The sequence below is a fragment of the Spermophilus citellus genome, assembly GCF_964194105.1.
Source record: "Spermophilus citellus genome assembly, chromosome: 3".
Taxonomy (NCBI): domain Eukaryota; kingdom Metazoa; phylum Chordata; class Mammalia; order Rodentia; family Sciuridae; genus Spermophilus; species Spermophilus citellus.
This window is the reverse complement of record NC_138184.1, coordinates 73,935,473-73,952,379: the sequence shown is the minus strand read 5'-3', so window position 1 is coordinate 73,952,379 and position 16,907 is coordinate 73,935,473. Positions and strand designations below refer to the sequence as shown.

Below are 16,907 nucleotides of genomic sequence, written 5' to 3'. Positions count from 1 at the left end.
TGGACAGCACAAGTCTAGAACATCCTCCATCATTGTACCAAGCTCTGTTCTGTAGTCTGGGTGGCCTACAGAGGGTGATGGGATGGGACTATGATTCCTTGTATTTCACTGGGCAGGAATAAGGGGTTTGCTTTGGACAGTTGAAAGAATCCATAATTAACTGTGAACTGATGCTTTGAGATTGAAAAAGAAAATCTCTGTTCCATATCACCCTAAACTCATTCAGAGAGATGTGATGAGTTATATTGTGTGCTTCAACTTGCTTTTAAGTGCATTTAAAATATGCCTTGGGAGAGAAATGAATTACAGTAGATGGGGTAGAGAGAGAAGATGGGAGGGGAGGGGAGGGGGGGATAGTAGGGGATAGGAAAGGTAGCAGAATACAACAATTACTAATAGGGCATTATGTAAAATTGTGGATGTGTAACCGACGTGATTCTGCAATCTGCATTTGGGGTAAAATTGGGAGTTCATAACCCACTTCAATCTAATGTATGAAATATGATATGTCAAGAGCTTTGTAATGTTGTGAACAACCAATAAAAAAAATAAAATTTAAAAAAAAATTAAAAAATATGCCTTGGGTTGTGTACCATATGTCAGGCACTATTCATAACTAGGCTACAGTAATGATAAAAGCAGACATGGCTCTTTTTTACATGGCACTTGCCATTAAGCAGAGCAGAAACAGACAATAACAAACTGTGTGTGTTCACATGCACACATGTATGTATATGAGAGAAAAGGGCAGAAATACAAGGAAATTATAGTATAAGTGCTAGAGACCAAGTTAGGATAAAAACGTAATTAAGGGATGGGAGTGCTATTCTGCATGAGTGATCAGGGACAAGGTGAAATTTTTTTGAAATATTTTTTAGTGGTAGATGGACACATTATCTTTCTTTATTTTTATGTGGTGCTGAGGATCAAACCCAGTACCTCACACATGCGAGGCAAGCACTCTACCACTGAGCTCCAGCCCCAGCCCCAACAAGGTAAAATTTTAACAGAGACTTGAATAAAGTGAGGAAGCCAGTTATGAATATATCTGGAAGATTTCTCTAAGAAAAAAAATCAGAGAGAGGAGTAAATGCAAAGGCCCTGAGTCAGGGCCTCTTCTCCTTTGAGTTGGAGAAGAGGCATGGAAGTCAGTATTGGTTTCTGTTGCAGAGTAAATACTGGAGAGGGTGACAGGAGTTTAGCCCTGGAGTGCTAAGAGGCTAGATTCTAGAAGTTCAATAACAAAAGATAAGTTTTATACAAAGTGAAAGGGAAGCCACTGGACAGTTTTCAGCCAAAGGAAAGACATATCTAACAGACCATAGTGGGCATCAGGCTAGAAACAGGAAGACAAGTTAGAAGACCACTATACTAGCAGAGACCAGAAATATTGGTGGCTTGGTAAAAGTGGAAGTAATGACTAGTCATACTTCATTTTGGAAAGTTGATAAGGAATTGGGCCCTATGTCCTTAGTAAATGCTCATGGTAATCTTGCTGGTGAAGGCAAAGAAGGAAATTTAGGACCAATTCAAAGCCTCTAAAGTCTATCAAAGAATTGATCTAAAACCCTGAGTTTCTGGGCTCCATGTTCCCAGAGTCTGCGGGTCTCTGGAGTCTCATATTTGCAAGGTTTGTGTCATGAATGGAAGATGGAAATGGTGTTTGAACCTGTGATGGATGTGAAAGGCTTATGTCTTTTGTGCTGATCTGGAAGAATGTTGAGTTAAAGGTCTTCTGAGGATTTCTACTTTACTCTGCATCAGGTTCACAGAGATGAGCAATCCATCCCTACCCAAGCTCTTGGAACTCGCAGCCTACAGCCTGCTAAGCAATGAGGCCTCTGCTATATCTGCCTTGGAAGAGTTCACTGTCAACCTCTTCCCACCACTGCTCACTGCTGCATTTGCCAAGGGGCATGAGAAGGCTCTAAAGGCCCTGGTGCAGGCCTGGCCCTTCCCCTTTCTCCGACTGGGCTCTCTGATAGTACAGTGGCCCAAACAAGATAGCTTGCAAGCTGTGCTGGATGGGCTGGAGGACTTCCCTGCTCACGGGGCCTATCCCAGGTAAGGGGGATGCTGGGCCCAATGCTTGGGCACAGAGTTAGAAAGGAAGTGATGTGGGACCCAGAACAGAGGAGCATTAAATATGGCTGAGGGTGCAAATGGGCCATCTATGGGTTTCTGGATTAAGTGGTTGATGATATCATTCATTGAAGGGCATTAAGAAGTGGGATTTTCAGTCTTCTAAGGATTATGGTACAGGTTGTATGAAGAATGGAGACTGAGAAGGGATCCAAGGAAAAGCTCATATGAGAGGGGAGGATGGGTGGGTTCATGCTGGGATCTGGGAGTGGCCCAAGGTGCTGCTGCTTATCTTACCTGGGCCCAGCTGTGTTCTCCCAGATATCAGCCTCTCATCACACCACTCTCTTCCCTACAGGAGGTCAGAACTGAGGGTGCTGGATTTGACTCTGGACTTTGATCAGGTCCAGAGTAAAGAGGTTTCTGAGGCTTTGGCCATGTTCCCATTTTGGTTACCATCAACAGTCAAGGCACCAATGCCCCAGGCCATGGTTAAGAGCAATCCAGAAGAGGACACAAGAAGAGGACCAAAAAAGCTGTGGGAACCTGTGGAATTACACATCGATCTTTTCCTGAGAGTCCCCTTCAAGTTTGATCCATTCCTTTCAGGCCTCCTGACAAAAGTGGAACAGAGCGGTGGGTCCCTGCGCCTCTGCTGTAGGAAGCTGCATATTGAGGAAATGCCCTTTAACAGCCTGGTAGGGATCTTGAAGACACTTGAGCTGGATTTCATGCAGGAGCTAGAGGTGTTTGACTGGTTCCGGGCACTGTCTGAGCAGAGGCTGTTTGCAACACAGCTGGGGAGGATCTGCAACCTGCACAGCCTCAAGCTGGCCTACTACCACTGGGCCTTCTCCCCAGTGAGTGAGCAGTCCTCCAGCTACTTTCTTTCACAGCTCAGCAAGCTGGGCCACCTCCAGAAGCTCCACCTCTCCTACTCCTACCTCTCAGGCAACCTACATCAAGTGCTCAGGTGAACAGGTGGGCAGGGGCCTCCAAGTCAAGCCAGGACAGGGATCAAGTAAGAAAATAGGGCCCAATCTCATGTGCTCATGAAATACTGGGCACAACCTGGGAACCTGGGTGTTCCTATGCAGCTGATGACTGGGATCTGCTTTGGAAGACAGAAATAGTGGGGAGAGATGCATATTGCTAAAAAGAAATACAATAAATCTAGTTTACAGACATAATTGATTCTTTTTTTTCATATTATCTTTTTTTTATTGGTTGTTCACAACATTACAAAGCTCTTGACATATCATATTTCATACATTAGATTGAAGTGGGTTATGAACTCCCAATTTTACCCCAAATGCAGATTGCAGAATCATGTCGGTTACACATCCACATTTTTACATACTGCCATATTAGTGACTGTTGTATTCTGCTACCTTTCCTATCCCCCTACTATCCCCCCTCCCCTTCCCTCACATCTTCTCTCTCTACCCCATCTACTGTAATTCATTTCTCTCCTTGTTAATTTTCCCATTCCCCTCACAACCTCTTATATGTAATTTTGTATAGCAATGAGGGTCTCCCTTCATTTCCATGCAATTTCCCTTTTCTCTCTCTTTCCCTCCCATCTCATGTCTCTGTTTAAAGTTAATCTTTTCTTCCTGCCCTTCCTCCTTACTCTGTTCATAGTTGTTCTCATTATATCAAAGAAGACATTTGGTGTTTGTTTTTTAGGGATTGGCTAGCTTCACTAAGCATAATCTGCTCTAGTGCCATCCATTTCCCTGCAAATTCTATGATTTTGTCATTTTTTAGTGCAGCATAGTACTCCATTGTGTATAGATGCCACATTTTTTTATCCATTCATCTATTGAAGGGCATCTGGGTTGGTTCCACAGTCTAGCTATTGTAAATTGTGCTGCTATGAACATCGATGTGGCAGTATCCCTGTAGCATGCTCTTTTAAGGTCTTCAGGGAATAGTCCAAGAAGGGCAATAGCTGGGTCAAATGGTGGTTCCATTCCCAGCTTTCCCAGGAATCTTCATACTGCTTTCCAAATTGGCCACACCAATTTGCAGTCCCACCAACAATGAACAAGTGTACCCTTTTCTCCACATCCTCGCCAGCACTTGTTGTTGTTTGACTTCATAGTGGCTGCCAATCTTACTGGAGTAAGATGGTATCTTAGGGTGGTTTTGATTTGCATTTCTCTGACTGCTAGAGATGGAGAGCATTTTTTCATGTACTTGTTGATTGATTGTATATCCTCCTCTGAGAAGTGTCTGTTCAGGTCCTTGGCCCATTTGTTGATTGGGTTATTTGTTATCTTATTGTCTAATTTTTTGAGTTCTTTGTATACTCTGGATATTAGGGCTCTATCTGAAGTGTGAGGAGTAAAAATTTGTTCCCAGGATGTAGGCTCCCTATTAACCTCTCTTATTGTTTCTCTTGCTGAGAAAAAACTTTTTAGTTTAAGTCCCATTTGTTGATTCTTGTTATTAACTCTTGTGCATGGGTGTCATGTTAAGGAATTTGGAGCCCGACCCCACAATATGTAGATCGGAGCCAACTTTTTCTTCTATCAGACGCAGAGTCTCTGATTTGATATCAGGCTTCTTGATCCATTTTGAGTTAACTTTTGTGCATGGCGAGAGAAAGGGATTCAGTTTCATTTTGTTGCATATGGATTTCCAGTTTTCCCAACACCATTTGTTGAAGATGCTATCCTTCCTCCATTGCATGCTTTTAGCCCCTTTATCAAATATAAGATAGTTGTAACTTTGTGGATTAGTCTCTGTGTCCTCTATTCTATACCATTGGTCTACCCGCCTGTTTTGGTACCAGTACCATGCTGTTTTTGTCACTATTGCTCTGTAATATAGTTTGAAGTCTGGTATCGCTATACCGCCTGATTCACACTTCCTGCTTAGAATTGCTTTTGCTATTCTGGGTCTTTTATTTTTCCATATGAATTTCATGATTGCTTTAACTATTTCTACAAGAAATGCCGTTGGGATTTTGATTGGTATTGCATTAAACCTATAGAGAACTTTTGGTAATATCGCCATTTTGATGATGTTAGTTCTGCCTATCCATGAACAGGGTATATTTTTCCATCTTCTAAGATCTTCTTCTACTTCTCTCTTTAGGGTTCTGTAGTTTTCATTGTATAAATCTTTCGCCTCTTTTGTTAGGTTGATTCCCAAGTATTTTATTTTTTTTGAGGATATTGTGAATGGAGTGTTTTTCCTCATTTCCGTTTCAGAAGTTTTGTCGCTGATATACAGAAATGCCTTTGATTTATGCGTGTTGATTTTATATCCTGCCACTTTGCTGAATTCATTTATTAGTTCTAGTAGTTTCTTTGTAGACCCTTTTGGGTCTTCTAGGTATAGAATCATGTCATCTGCAAATAGTGATAATTTAAGTTCTTCTTTTCCAATTTTTATGCCTTTAATTTCTTTCGTCTGTCTAATTGCTCTGGCCAGTGTTTCGAGAACTATATTGAATAGAAGTGGTGATAGAGGGCATCCCTGTCTTGTTCCAGATTTTAGAGGGAATGCCTTCAACTTTTGTCCATTCAGAATGATGCTAGCCTGAGGCTTAGCATAGATAGCTTTTACAATGTCGAGGTAAGTTCCTGTTATCCCTAGTTTTTCTAATGTTTTGAACATAATTGTCGAATGCTTTCTCTGCGTCTATCGAGATGATCATATGGTTCTTATCTTTAAGTCTATTGATGTGGTGAATAACATTTATTGATTTCCGTATATTGAACCATCCTTGCATCCCAGGGATAAATCCTACTTGATCATGGTGCACAATTTTTTTGATGTGTTTTTGTATTCGATTCGCCAGAATTTTATTGAGGATTTTTGCATCTAGGTTCATTAGAGATATTGGTCTGTAGTTTTCTTTCTTTGAGGTGTCTTTGTCTGGTTTCGGAATCAGGGTGATGTTGGCCTCATAGAATGAATTTGGAAGAGCTCCCTCTTTTTCTATTTCCTGAAATAACTTGAAAAGTATTGGTATTAATTCTTCTTTAAAGGTTTTGTAAAACTCTGCTGTATACCCATCCGGTCCTGGGCTTTTCTTGGTTGGTAGTCTTTTGATGGCTTCTTCAATTCCATCCATTGATATTGGACTGTTCAAATTGTGTGTATCCTCCTGACTCAGTCTGGACAAATCATATGACTTACGAAATTTATCGATGTCTTCACTATCTTCTATTTTATTGGAATATAGGTTTTCAAAATAATTTCTAATTGTCTTCTGTATTTCTGTAGCATCTGTTGTGATATTGCCTTTTTCATCCCGTATGTTAGTAATTTGAGTTCTCTCTCTTCTTCTCTTCGTTAGCATGGCTAAAGGTCTGTCGATCTTATTTATTTTTTCGAAGAACCAACTTTTAGTTTTGTTAATTTTTTCAATAGTTTCTTTTGTTTCAATTTCATTGATTTCTGCTCTGATTTTAATTATTTCTTGCCTTCTGCTACATTTGCTGTTATTTTGCTCTTCCTTTTCTAGGGCTTTGAGATGAAGTGTGAGCTCATTTATTTGTTAGTTTTTTCTTTTTTTGAGGAATGACCACCAGGCGATGAATTTCCCTCTTAAAACTGCTTCCATTGTGTCCCATAGATTCCAATATGTTGTGTCTGTATTTTCATTTATCTCTAAGAATTTTTTGATTTCCTCCTTTATGTCTTCTGTAACCCATTGATCATTCAGTAACATATTGTTCATTTTCCATGTGATGTAGGATTTTTCCTTCCTTCTTTTATCATTGATTTCCAGTTTCATTCCATTATGATCAGATAAAATGCATAGTATTATCTCCACCCCTTTATATTTACTGAGGGTTGCCCTATGGCATAATATATGGTCTATTTTTGAGAAGGATCCATGTGCTGCTGAGAAAAAAAGTATATCCATTTGATGATGGTTGATATATTCTATATATGTCAGTTAAGTCTAGGTTATTGATTGTGATATTGAGTTCTATAGTTTCTTTATTCAACTTTTGTTTGGAGGATCTGTCCAATGGTGAGAGAGGTGTGTTGAAGTCACCCATAATTATTGTGTTGTGGTCTATTTGATTCTTGAACTTGAGGAGAATTTGTTTTATGAATGTCGCAGCACCATTATTTGGTGCATAAATATTGATAATTGTTATGTCTTGTTGGTGAATGGTTCCTTTTAACAGTATATAATGTCCTTCCTTATCCCTTTTGATTAACTTAGTCTTGAAGTTGATTTTATTTGATATGAGGATGGCCACCCCTGCTTGCTTACAAGGACCGTGTGCATGGTATATTTTTTCCCATCCTTTCACCTTCAGCCTGTGTATGTCTTTTCCAATCAGATGTGTCTCCTGGAGGCAGCATATTGTTGGATTTGTTTTTTTAATCCATGATACCAGCCTATGTCACTTTATTGGAGAGTTTAAGCCATTAACATTCAGAGTTACTATTGATATATGGTTTATACTTCCATCCATGTTTGATTATTTATCCTTTTTTAAAAAAAAATTTAGTTTGTTTCTCCATGATTATCTTTCCCCTCACCCTCTGTCTTTACCGAGGCACTTCCCACTGATGGTTCTGGTTATTGTTTTTCATTTCTTCCTCGTGTAGTGTTTTGCTCAAAATGCTTTGCAATGCTGGTTTTCTGGCTGCAAATTCTTTTAACTTTTGTTTATCATGAAAGATTTTTATTTTGTTGTCATACCTGAAGCTTAATTTTGCTGGATACAGAATTCTTGGTTGGCATCCATTGTCTTTCAGTGTTTGAAATACATTGTTCCAGGATCTTCTCGCTTTCAGCGTCTGTGATGAAAAATCCGTTGTTAACCTTATTGGTTTACCCCTGAATGTAATCTGTCTCCTTTCTCTTGTAGCTTTTAATATTTTCTCTTTGTTCTGTATATTGGATATCTTCATAACAATGTGTCTTGGCGTTGGTCTACTGTGATTTTGTGTGCTCGGTGTCCTGTATGCATCTTCAATTTGTATATCTGTTTCCTTTTTTATTTCTGGAAAGTTTTCTGTAATTATTTCATTCAGCAGGTTACTCATTCCCTTGGTTTGAATCTCTGTACCTTCTTCTATCCCGATGACTCATAAGTTTGGTTTTTTTATGTTATCCCATAACTCTTGGATGTTTTTCTCGTGATTTTTTACCAGCCTTTCTGAGTTGGCTAGACTCTTTTCAAGATGATATATTTTGTCTTCATTATCTGACGTTCTGGCTTCTACTTGCTCCACTCTGTTAGTGATACTCTCAATTGAGTTTTTAATTTGGTTTATCGTTTCCTTCATTTCTAGAATTATTGTTTGATTATTTTTTATCATCTCTATCTCCTGATAAAGATGCTTAACTTCTTCTTTTATCTGTTTATGTAATTCATTCTCAATGTGTTCTTTCGCTGCTTGAATTTGCTGTCTCGTATCCTCTTTAAGGTTCCATTCCATCTGTCTAAGGTGTTCCTTGAGTTCTTTATATGACCATTTTTCTGATGACTCTAGGTCCTCCTGAATATTTAGGCTGTCCTGCATTGTTTGTACTCCTTTTCTTCCTTGCTTTTTGAAGCTGCTCATGTTACTTCTTGTTCTGTTTGACTGCTGAGTTACTGTTTATTCCTATAAATTTATTTGATGCTTGGGAGGAAAGGTATTAGAAGGGAAGGGAAGAAGTCACTAAAGAGAATGAGAGTAAGCAGGTAGAATTCAAGGAAGGGGGGATAAGAAAATTGAAAAGAAATGAAAAGACAAAAGAAGAAAAATAATAGGAAATTTAAAAAATTTTAAAAAAAATTAAAAAAATAATTAAAAAATTAACATTAAAATTAGAAGAAAAAAATTTAAAAAATTGTAAAAAAAAATTTAAAAACAACAAGAAAGAAAAATGAAAATGAAAGAAAAAACCCAAATCAAAAAAAAGAGAAAAAAAAACTAATAAATGCAGTCTTAGAGTTTGATTAACTTCTCTTCCAGTAGGTGGCGCTGTGCCCACCAGGCCAAGTTTCTCCTGTCAATACGCGGGAACCAATCACTGTGCAGCAGCTCCTCCTCCCAGACTGGGCAAGTCTCCAATCCTGAGTGTCTAGCGCCTCCTCTTGTGTCTAGTCACTTCCCCACTTTTCCTCTAGCCAGGCCCCGCTCACTGGTGACGCTCACCACAATACTGTCTACACGCCAGGTCTGCTGCTCCTGGGAGCCCTGTTTTCATGGACGACTGGGCACACTGTCCCTGTTTGCCATTCCCTCAGACCCTAAGTTTGTAGAGCTTGGGGCTGAGAATCCTCAGCGAATTTTACTTGCCCTCCGGAAGCCACGCCCCCGGTAGCTGGTGCAAGAGACCTCAGTTGTCAGCACTGGTGTGAGCAGTAGCCAGGCACCACGGGTCCCGCGCCACGTCTGATTCCCTCGGTCTGGCTATCGCGCTCATGGGAGAGCTGGAAGAGGCCCTTACGGGAGAGCTGGAAGGGGCCCTTAAGGTTTCCCCGATGTGTGGAGAGGGAAGGCTAGGGAATTACACACCTGTATCCGCAGGTTTCAATGAAGTTATCTCCTCCGCCGCAGTCTGGTGACGTCAGTTTTCTGCCATGGTGGTATCTCTTGCAAATGGCAACAGTTCGTTTCCCTTTGCCGGGTGTCCAATGCAACGGGTGGGTCCTTACTGTCTCTCCCAAGCCCCGTTTCAAACCTGTGGCCACTACCTATGAAGACTCGGTTGGCATTTACCTCCGTAGGATCAGAAGGGCCGACCGGTTGTTTCAGCCGGATGGATTAGTGCTGAGTCACAGCTGTTTGTCTGCGGGAAGCAGGCGAACGGGAGCTTGAATTCAGCCGATCCGGGCTCAGTGTGTGTTCTGAGGCCCAGACTGATCGCCCCAGACCCATGTCAGTTCAGCATTGCCTAGTGATCCTGAGCTAACAGAATTTAGATTGTTTACGACTCCCTATGCCCGCACAGCTGAAGAGGTCAGAGACTTGATCTCTCTGCACCCGCCGCCATGTTGGAATCTCCCCATAATTGATTCTTGAATTGAATAAAATAGAATACCATAAGATAAGGTCTCCAGTGAGCTAAGCAGAGGAGTTTGGTTGTATAGGCAAAAAAGGACTGAAGAAAACAAAGGTCCTTTCAAAGTTCCTTTCCTTATAGGGTTAAGAGGAGGATTTCCTCATCATACAGGCTCAGGTAAATTGGATCCTTTCTGATTAGTTGCTGTGAATCTCTTATCATTTATAAAGCTGACCTATTCCAAACTTCAGCTTGGATACATAGCACTAAGTGACTTTATTCTCATTTGATCTGGTCTATTGGGGCCTACTACAGGAGCTCAGTCCAAATAATAACTACCTGTGAATTTTGTTTAGCAATGGTTTTTTTTTAATTTAAGGCAAGTTACTTTATTAACCTAAATAGTTGTTACTACATTAATTATGTTATTTTGAATTTTCATTCAATATGTTTATCCATTCAACAAACTTCTGTAGGCACTACCGAGTGCTGTACTGGGCCTTGAGGAAAGGACCAGAGACAACACAGGTCAGGGCTCTCCTCTTGGAGCATGTGCTACCCAGGCAGATAGATGCAGGGCCCTGCAGGACAACTGTGCAAGGAAATTGTCTTATTCTATGAAAATTTTCTAAAAACTTCCCAGTGGGGCATTAAATAGGAGCCTGAGTAGCAGCTTCCCCAGACCCAAACCAGAGTACTAATGGGCCCATCCAATGAATTCTTAATCATCAAAGAAGCTCTTTCCAAACCACTCCTCTCAGCAGTCATGTTGGACATATTAAACAAAAAGAAAGAGTTGGAGAGTATGTTGGCTTTCCACTGTTGCGACAAAATATCTGATAATCAACTTAAAGGAAAGATTTATTTTGGTTCACAGTTTTGGATGTTTCAGTCTACAACTTGTTGTTCCTATCACTTTGGGGCCTGTAGTGAGGCAGTACATTGTGGCAGAGAGTATGTGGGGTAGCAAACTTGCTCACCTCAGCTGTTGGGAAGCAAAGAGAGAGAGGGGAATGAGCCAGGGCCCCAATATCCCCCTTTAAGGTCATGCCCCCAATGACCTAATTTCCTTCCACTTGTTCCCCCATTCCAAAGGTTCTACCACTTCCATATAGGTCCACAGGCTGGTCCCAAGCCTTTAGCATATGGGCTTTAGAGGGGGAAGGCACTTAAGATCCAAACCATAATAAAGGGGTTGGTGGAGGGACCTCACAGTTATGTTTTGAGACACAGCCAGGCCTTAGGACATCAAAGGACATATGATTCTAAACCTCCTGGTAAATGTCTTCCCAGATGAGGAAGTAGCCTTAGGGCTAGCCTCCTCTGTGGGCAAGCAGACACCCAGGGAGGAAGCACTGGGCCCTCACCTGAGTTATTGCACCTTCTCTCCTCAGCTGTCTGCAGTCCCCACTGCATGCCCTGGAGATTTGTTCCTGCACACTTCTGAACACCGACATCATCTACTTATCCCAGAGCCTTCATGTCACCTGCCTGAAGAAGTTGGATCTGAGTGGCAACGACCTTTCCTACATGGTCCCTGGTTCCTTAGAGACCCTGCTAGAGAAGATCTCAGGGACACTCCAGCACCTGAACCTGAACCACTGCCATCTAAAGGATGCCCACCTCAGTGCCATCCTGCCAGCCCTGCGCCACTGCTCCTGGCTCCATTACTTGGGCCTGTCTGACAATCCCATATCCCAAGCCAGCCTCCTGAGCCTGCTGGAACATACAGCAGGGCTGATGGAGTTGAAGCAGGTGCTCTACCCCATTCCAGTTGAGTGCTGCACATACCTGCATGGCCTCTCCTGGGGTCCTGTCAACAAAGACAAGATGTACCAGGTGCAGGCTGAGATACAGAATCTGTTGCAGGCTGTGCAGAGAGCTGACATGCAATGGAGGCCCCACTGCCCTAGCCCTTGCCCATGAGGCTGGTGCAGCTCAAGTGAGGGACTGGAGATTGTGATCAGAATAGGCAGCAAGAAAAACATCCAGGGCCAACGACTTCCTGACAGGCACATGTTTTTAGCAAGGAATATAAAGGAAACTTCCACAAGAACTGTCCAGTGCTTTCTTCTCTTCTACAACACTCCCTTCCTCGGTCCAAAGCCTAGACTCCTTCAAATGTTCATTCAGTCCACACATGTTATCAAGGTGGCTTTATGGTCAGCTGCCAGGGATGGAAAGATATCAGAAGTTTGGCCTTCCTGAGCAGGAACTCACTTAACTTGGGTCACTCTTCTGACTACTCCCTCTGTTTTTCTTGTCTTTTGCTTCTGGATAAAATGAAACAGGGCCTTAGTTGACTTCTCCATCTTCTGGTCATCATCTCCTTCTGGAGATCTGAGAACCTCAAGGGGACATTGGGAGACTGGAAGGAAATTCACACAAGCACTCTTGCATTCACAGAACACACAACTAATTAGCTGGGCTTCCTGGAGCACATGTGTCACTGTTGTTCTCAGTCTGGGCATACAGAAGGCCCAGGACACAACTCACACTAAGATCAAGGCCATGACCCTTAAGGAAGTCACTGCAACAGGGCAAAGTCAGAAAGGAACCAGGAGTGACTATCCAAGCAGGTTACAGAAGTTACCTCTGGAAGGAGACATATGGGCCATGACCTTCATCTAATGAAGAGACATGGAGCAAGCCTCCCTGGGGAAAAAGCAGAAAAGCACAATTGCTGAGCTACAGACCTGAGCTTGATCAAAAGGACTGAGGGTGAGGGTCATGAAATGAGATTGGAGATCCATAGGCCCAGGTCCCTAGCATCACATGCATAGAATGTAGTCAAGACTGATAAAGATAGAAAAATGAGGAGGCCAGAGAACTACAAATGGCAAAGATACATGCAAAGGCTGCACTGGAAAACCTAGATCAAATGGACATGCAGGGCCAGAGAAAGCCAGAGGATGATGGCTCATACAGAACAGATTCTTGCTACCCAGATCCAGATTTTCCATTCAGAAAGATGTTTGGTCACAAGTGCAGAAGATTTACAGAACATCCAGAGGACTACATGGCCTGTTCCCAGTAAGCTGGAAAGGAACGGATTATCATTCTGCTCTGCTAGCCTGCTTGTTACCTTCTACATCCTGTCCTTGATTAAGGCCCATTTTAGGTGTTCTGACCCCATCCATGCAACCCCCACTTTCAAACCAAAGATAGATAAGAAAGACACATTTTTACAAAGGTTCTCAATAAACGTTCTGCCTGGAGGAGGAAACACTCCTTCTTTCATGAGCCATCTTGTAGCAGGCTTAGCCCTTCCCTGGCTTCCTGACCCCAGGTTGTTAATAATGCCTTGTAACTTCCTCACAGGAATCCTACACAGGGTAAGAGAGACACTATGCTTGAGACATATTAGTGGCAGTTCTTGTGTACCCACCCTGTTTTTGTGTGCCAGCATTCATCTCCAAAGGCCTCCAAGTGGAGTATGGTTTTCACATCATTCATTTAATAAGTGCCTGCCAAATGCCTGCACAATGTCAAGGTACGTCTTTTTTTTATTTTTGTTTGTCTATTTGCACATGCTAGGCAAGTTATCAACCTCTGAGCTACATCTCCAGCCCTGACGAGTACTTTTGCAAGGGTAGAGGATAAAGCTAAAAATAATACCAAGTCCTTGCCCTGGGTGGCAAACAAATGGTATTATTTCAGGATGAGGAGAGGGTCAAGTCTTAGGGAGTAGGGCTTGCTGATGAGAATAAAAAAAAAAAAAGAAAGGGAAAAGGAAAGGCTTGTGATCAAACATCTTTCTGAATGGAGAAGCTGAATCTGGGTGGCAAGAACATGTCCTGCATGGGCATTTGGGCAGAGGCCTGAATGGGCAAACCTCCAGGCAAAAGAGGAACAGAAAAAAAAACAGATGGGGGACATGACACTGTTGGAATTCCTTCCAGGGCTGAGAACTCAAGTGCTTCCCCAAACCTCAATTACACAGACAGTCCCCAATTTATGATGGTTTAATTTTTTAACTTCACAATAGTTTTAAAATGAAAGAAATATGCTTTCAGTAGAAATCATATTTTGAATTTTGAAGTTTGATTTTTTTCCATAGCACAATATGCAAGATACCTCCCTGTAGAGACAGGGCAGCAGCAGTGAGTTGCAGCTCCCAGTTGGGCACACAGTCACCAAGGATGGGGAAAAACACTGATAATTTATAGTGTAAGGGAAAGAGCCTCTGATCCCTCACAACTTCACTAATGTAGACACTCAGGCTCATAATTGTAGCTGTTCTACATGTTATTAAGAGTATAAGAGATAAATTCTCTCCATCTGCTGAACGTTCCTTCTGGTGTCATGGCTTTCCAACAGTGTGTCGGGGCATTGGTGCTGCCCACATACAAAAAGAAGCCAGTGGTGGGACTGCAAATTGGTGCAACCACTCCAGAAAGCAGTATGGAGATTCCTCAGAAAACCTGGAATGGAACCACCATTTGACCCACTTATCCCACTCCTCAGTTTATGCCCAAAGGACTTAAAATCATCATACTACTGTGATGCAGCCACATCAATGTTTATAGCAGCTTAATTCGCAATAGCTAGGCTATGGATTCAACCTAGGTGTCCTTAAACAGATGAATGGATAAATAAATGTGGTATATATACACCATGGCATATTCCTCAGCCATAAAGAAGAAGGCAATTACGAGATTTGCCAGTAAATGGATGGAACTGGAGACTATCATGCTAATGAAATAAGCCAATCCCAAAAAAAAGAACGTTCCTTCTGATATGTGGATGCTATCACACAATAATGGCAGGGGGGAAGAGTAGAAGTTCATTGGATTAGACAAAGGGAAATGACAGAAGGGAGGGGGATGGGAATAGGAAAGATAGTAGAATGAATCAGACAGGGAGGGGAAGAGAGGAGGCAAGGGGGTGAAAAAGATGGTGGAATGAGATGGACATCATTACCCTAAAGTACATATATAAAGACACAAATGGTGTGACTATACTTTGTATATAACCAGGAAAAAAAAAAACATAGGCCACTGGTCAGAATGTAGCTGGGGGTGGGGAGTGGGGTGGGGGGGACGGTGGAATGATCCACACTGGGAGTATTCCTCTAAATTGGGGTGATCTGTCAACCTAAGGACCTGACCCAGGAGGTCTTGGGAGAAGGCTCAGATGCTGGGCTCTCCCAGGTCAGCAGCACAGTTTCTCTGGTGAAACAAAGAACATCCTTAGACATTCAGGCCTCCAGAGCTGATCACTCAGCGCCCCCTGGTGGATCCAGGCTTCAAGTCCTTTCCTCAGCTCTGGGATGAACCTTGGAGCTGAATTAAATGAACAGAAGCTCAGGTTTTGCCTGCCTTTCTACCAACTGGTCACATCCCTCAAATACAACCTTGTATCTCTGATGCTGCAACAGAGAACTGAGTGGAAAAAAGACTATAGGGCTCCAATATGGAAGCCAGTAGACCTAGGAGGGAGATGGCAGGGCTTAAATCAGGTTGGTGGCATCAGAGGCCGGGAGGATTGAGTAGATCTCTAGAATATTTTGAACACAGGATCTGTGAATAAATAATGAAAGAGAAGCATCAAGGATGCTTCTGAGGCATTGGGCTTGATGATCCAGGAAGATGGAGTTGCCATTCTGAAGATAGCCTGTTGTTTTATTCAGCTTTTTTCACTGCTGTGACTAAAAGACCCAACCAAAACAACTGCAGAAGAGAAAAAGTGTATTTGGGGGCTTACAGTTTTTGAGGTCTCAATTGGTAGACAGACAGCTCCATTCCTTGGGGCTTGAAGTAAGGCAAACATCATGGCAGAAGAATGTAGCAGAGGGAGGCAGCTCACATGATGATCAAACAGCAGAGAGAAAGACTCCACTTGCCCGACTCCACTTGCCCGATATAAAATATATACCCCCAAAGCCATTGGTCCCCAAAGCCACTGGTCCCAAAGCCCACCTTTTCCAGCCACATTCTACCCCTTTCAGTTACCACTCAGTTAATTCCTATCAGGGGATTGGTTTAAGACTCTCACAACCCAATCATTTCTCCTCCAAACATTCTTGCATTGTCTCACACTTGAGCTTTTGAGGGGACACCTCACATCCAAACCATAACACCTGCTCAGGAGTAGATTTGTAATCAGGAGCCCTGTTTTGAAAGTGAAATCTAACTGGGACTCTTAATTTGTGGCCCTTCTCAACCTTAATTTGCTAATAGAAATGTTCTTTTTCCATTTTTCGAGAATGGTATTCCAGTAAAGACAGCTTAGGAAAAGTGTCTACAGGAGACCAAAGAAATGTGTATGTGGTATTATTTAAAAGGTATCCAAAGCCAGATATCCAGCTGCTTGGGAGGCTAAGGCTAAGCTACTTGGGAAGGATCACTTGAGCCCATGAGTTTGAGGTTACCCTGAGTAACACAGGGAGAGAAGTCTAAAAAAATTAAAAATATGTATTATATATTCAAATAAAATCATGAAATTATTTTAAACCTTCCATATTCCTAATGCTCTAACACAAAAAAAAATTTTGATTCATGTTCCAGATATAACAACACATTCTGCAATGTTTATAGCATTGAAAGAAGCCTGTTGTAAACAGATCTGTAGTTTTTTATTTTAATTAAAAGCATATATGTTTTCGTGCGTGTTTTCATAATCGTTGTAATGCTAATTGTAATTATTTTCTCTCTGGCCAGGGAATAATCTAGAAGGAAGGCTTGGGGATTGCTTACGGACTGTTGGGGGGGGGGTCATGCCTAAGGCTTAGAGACCCCCCAACGGTAAGAAACATAGGGCTCAGTAGGGAAAGTCTGGGATTCCCAGCATATTGCAAATTAAAAGAGCAACTCTGGGACCCGCTCCCGGAACGCACAAGTTG

The 16,907-nt window shown here is 42.1% G+C and overlaps 1 protein-coding gene across 1 annotated transcript; it reads left to right on the top strand.

The window, feature by feature from the left end:
* Positions 1 to 1,774: 1,774 nt before the first annotated feature.
* LOC308644913 (melanoma antigen preferentially expressed in tumors-like) lies at positions 1,775 to 11,989 on the top strand (the record flags this gene model as incomplete). Its single annotated transcript, XM_081286732.1, has 3 exons — positions 1,775 to 2,064; positions 2,441 to 3,055; positions 11,458 to 11,989. 3 exons carry the CDS (start codon positions 1,775 to 1,777, stop codon positions 11,987 to 11,989), a joined length of 1,437 nt encoding a protein of 478 aa, XP_081142858.1.
* Between the last annotated feature and the right edge of the window lie 4,918 nt (positions 11,990 to 16,907).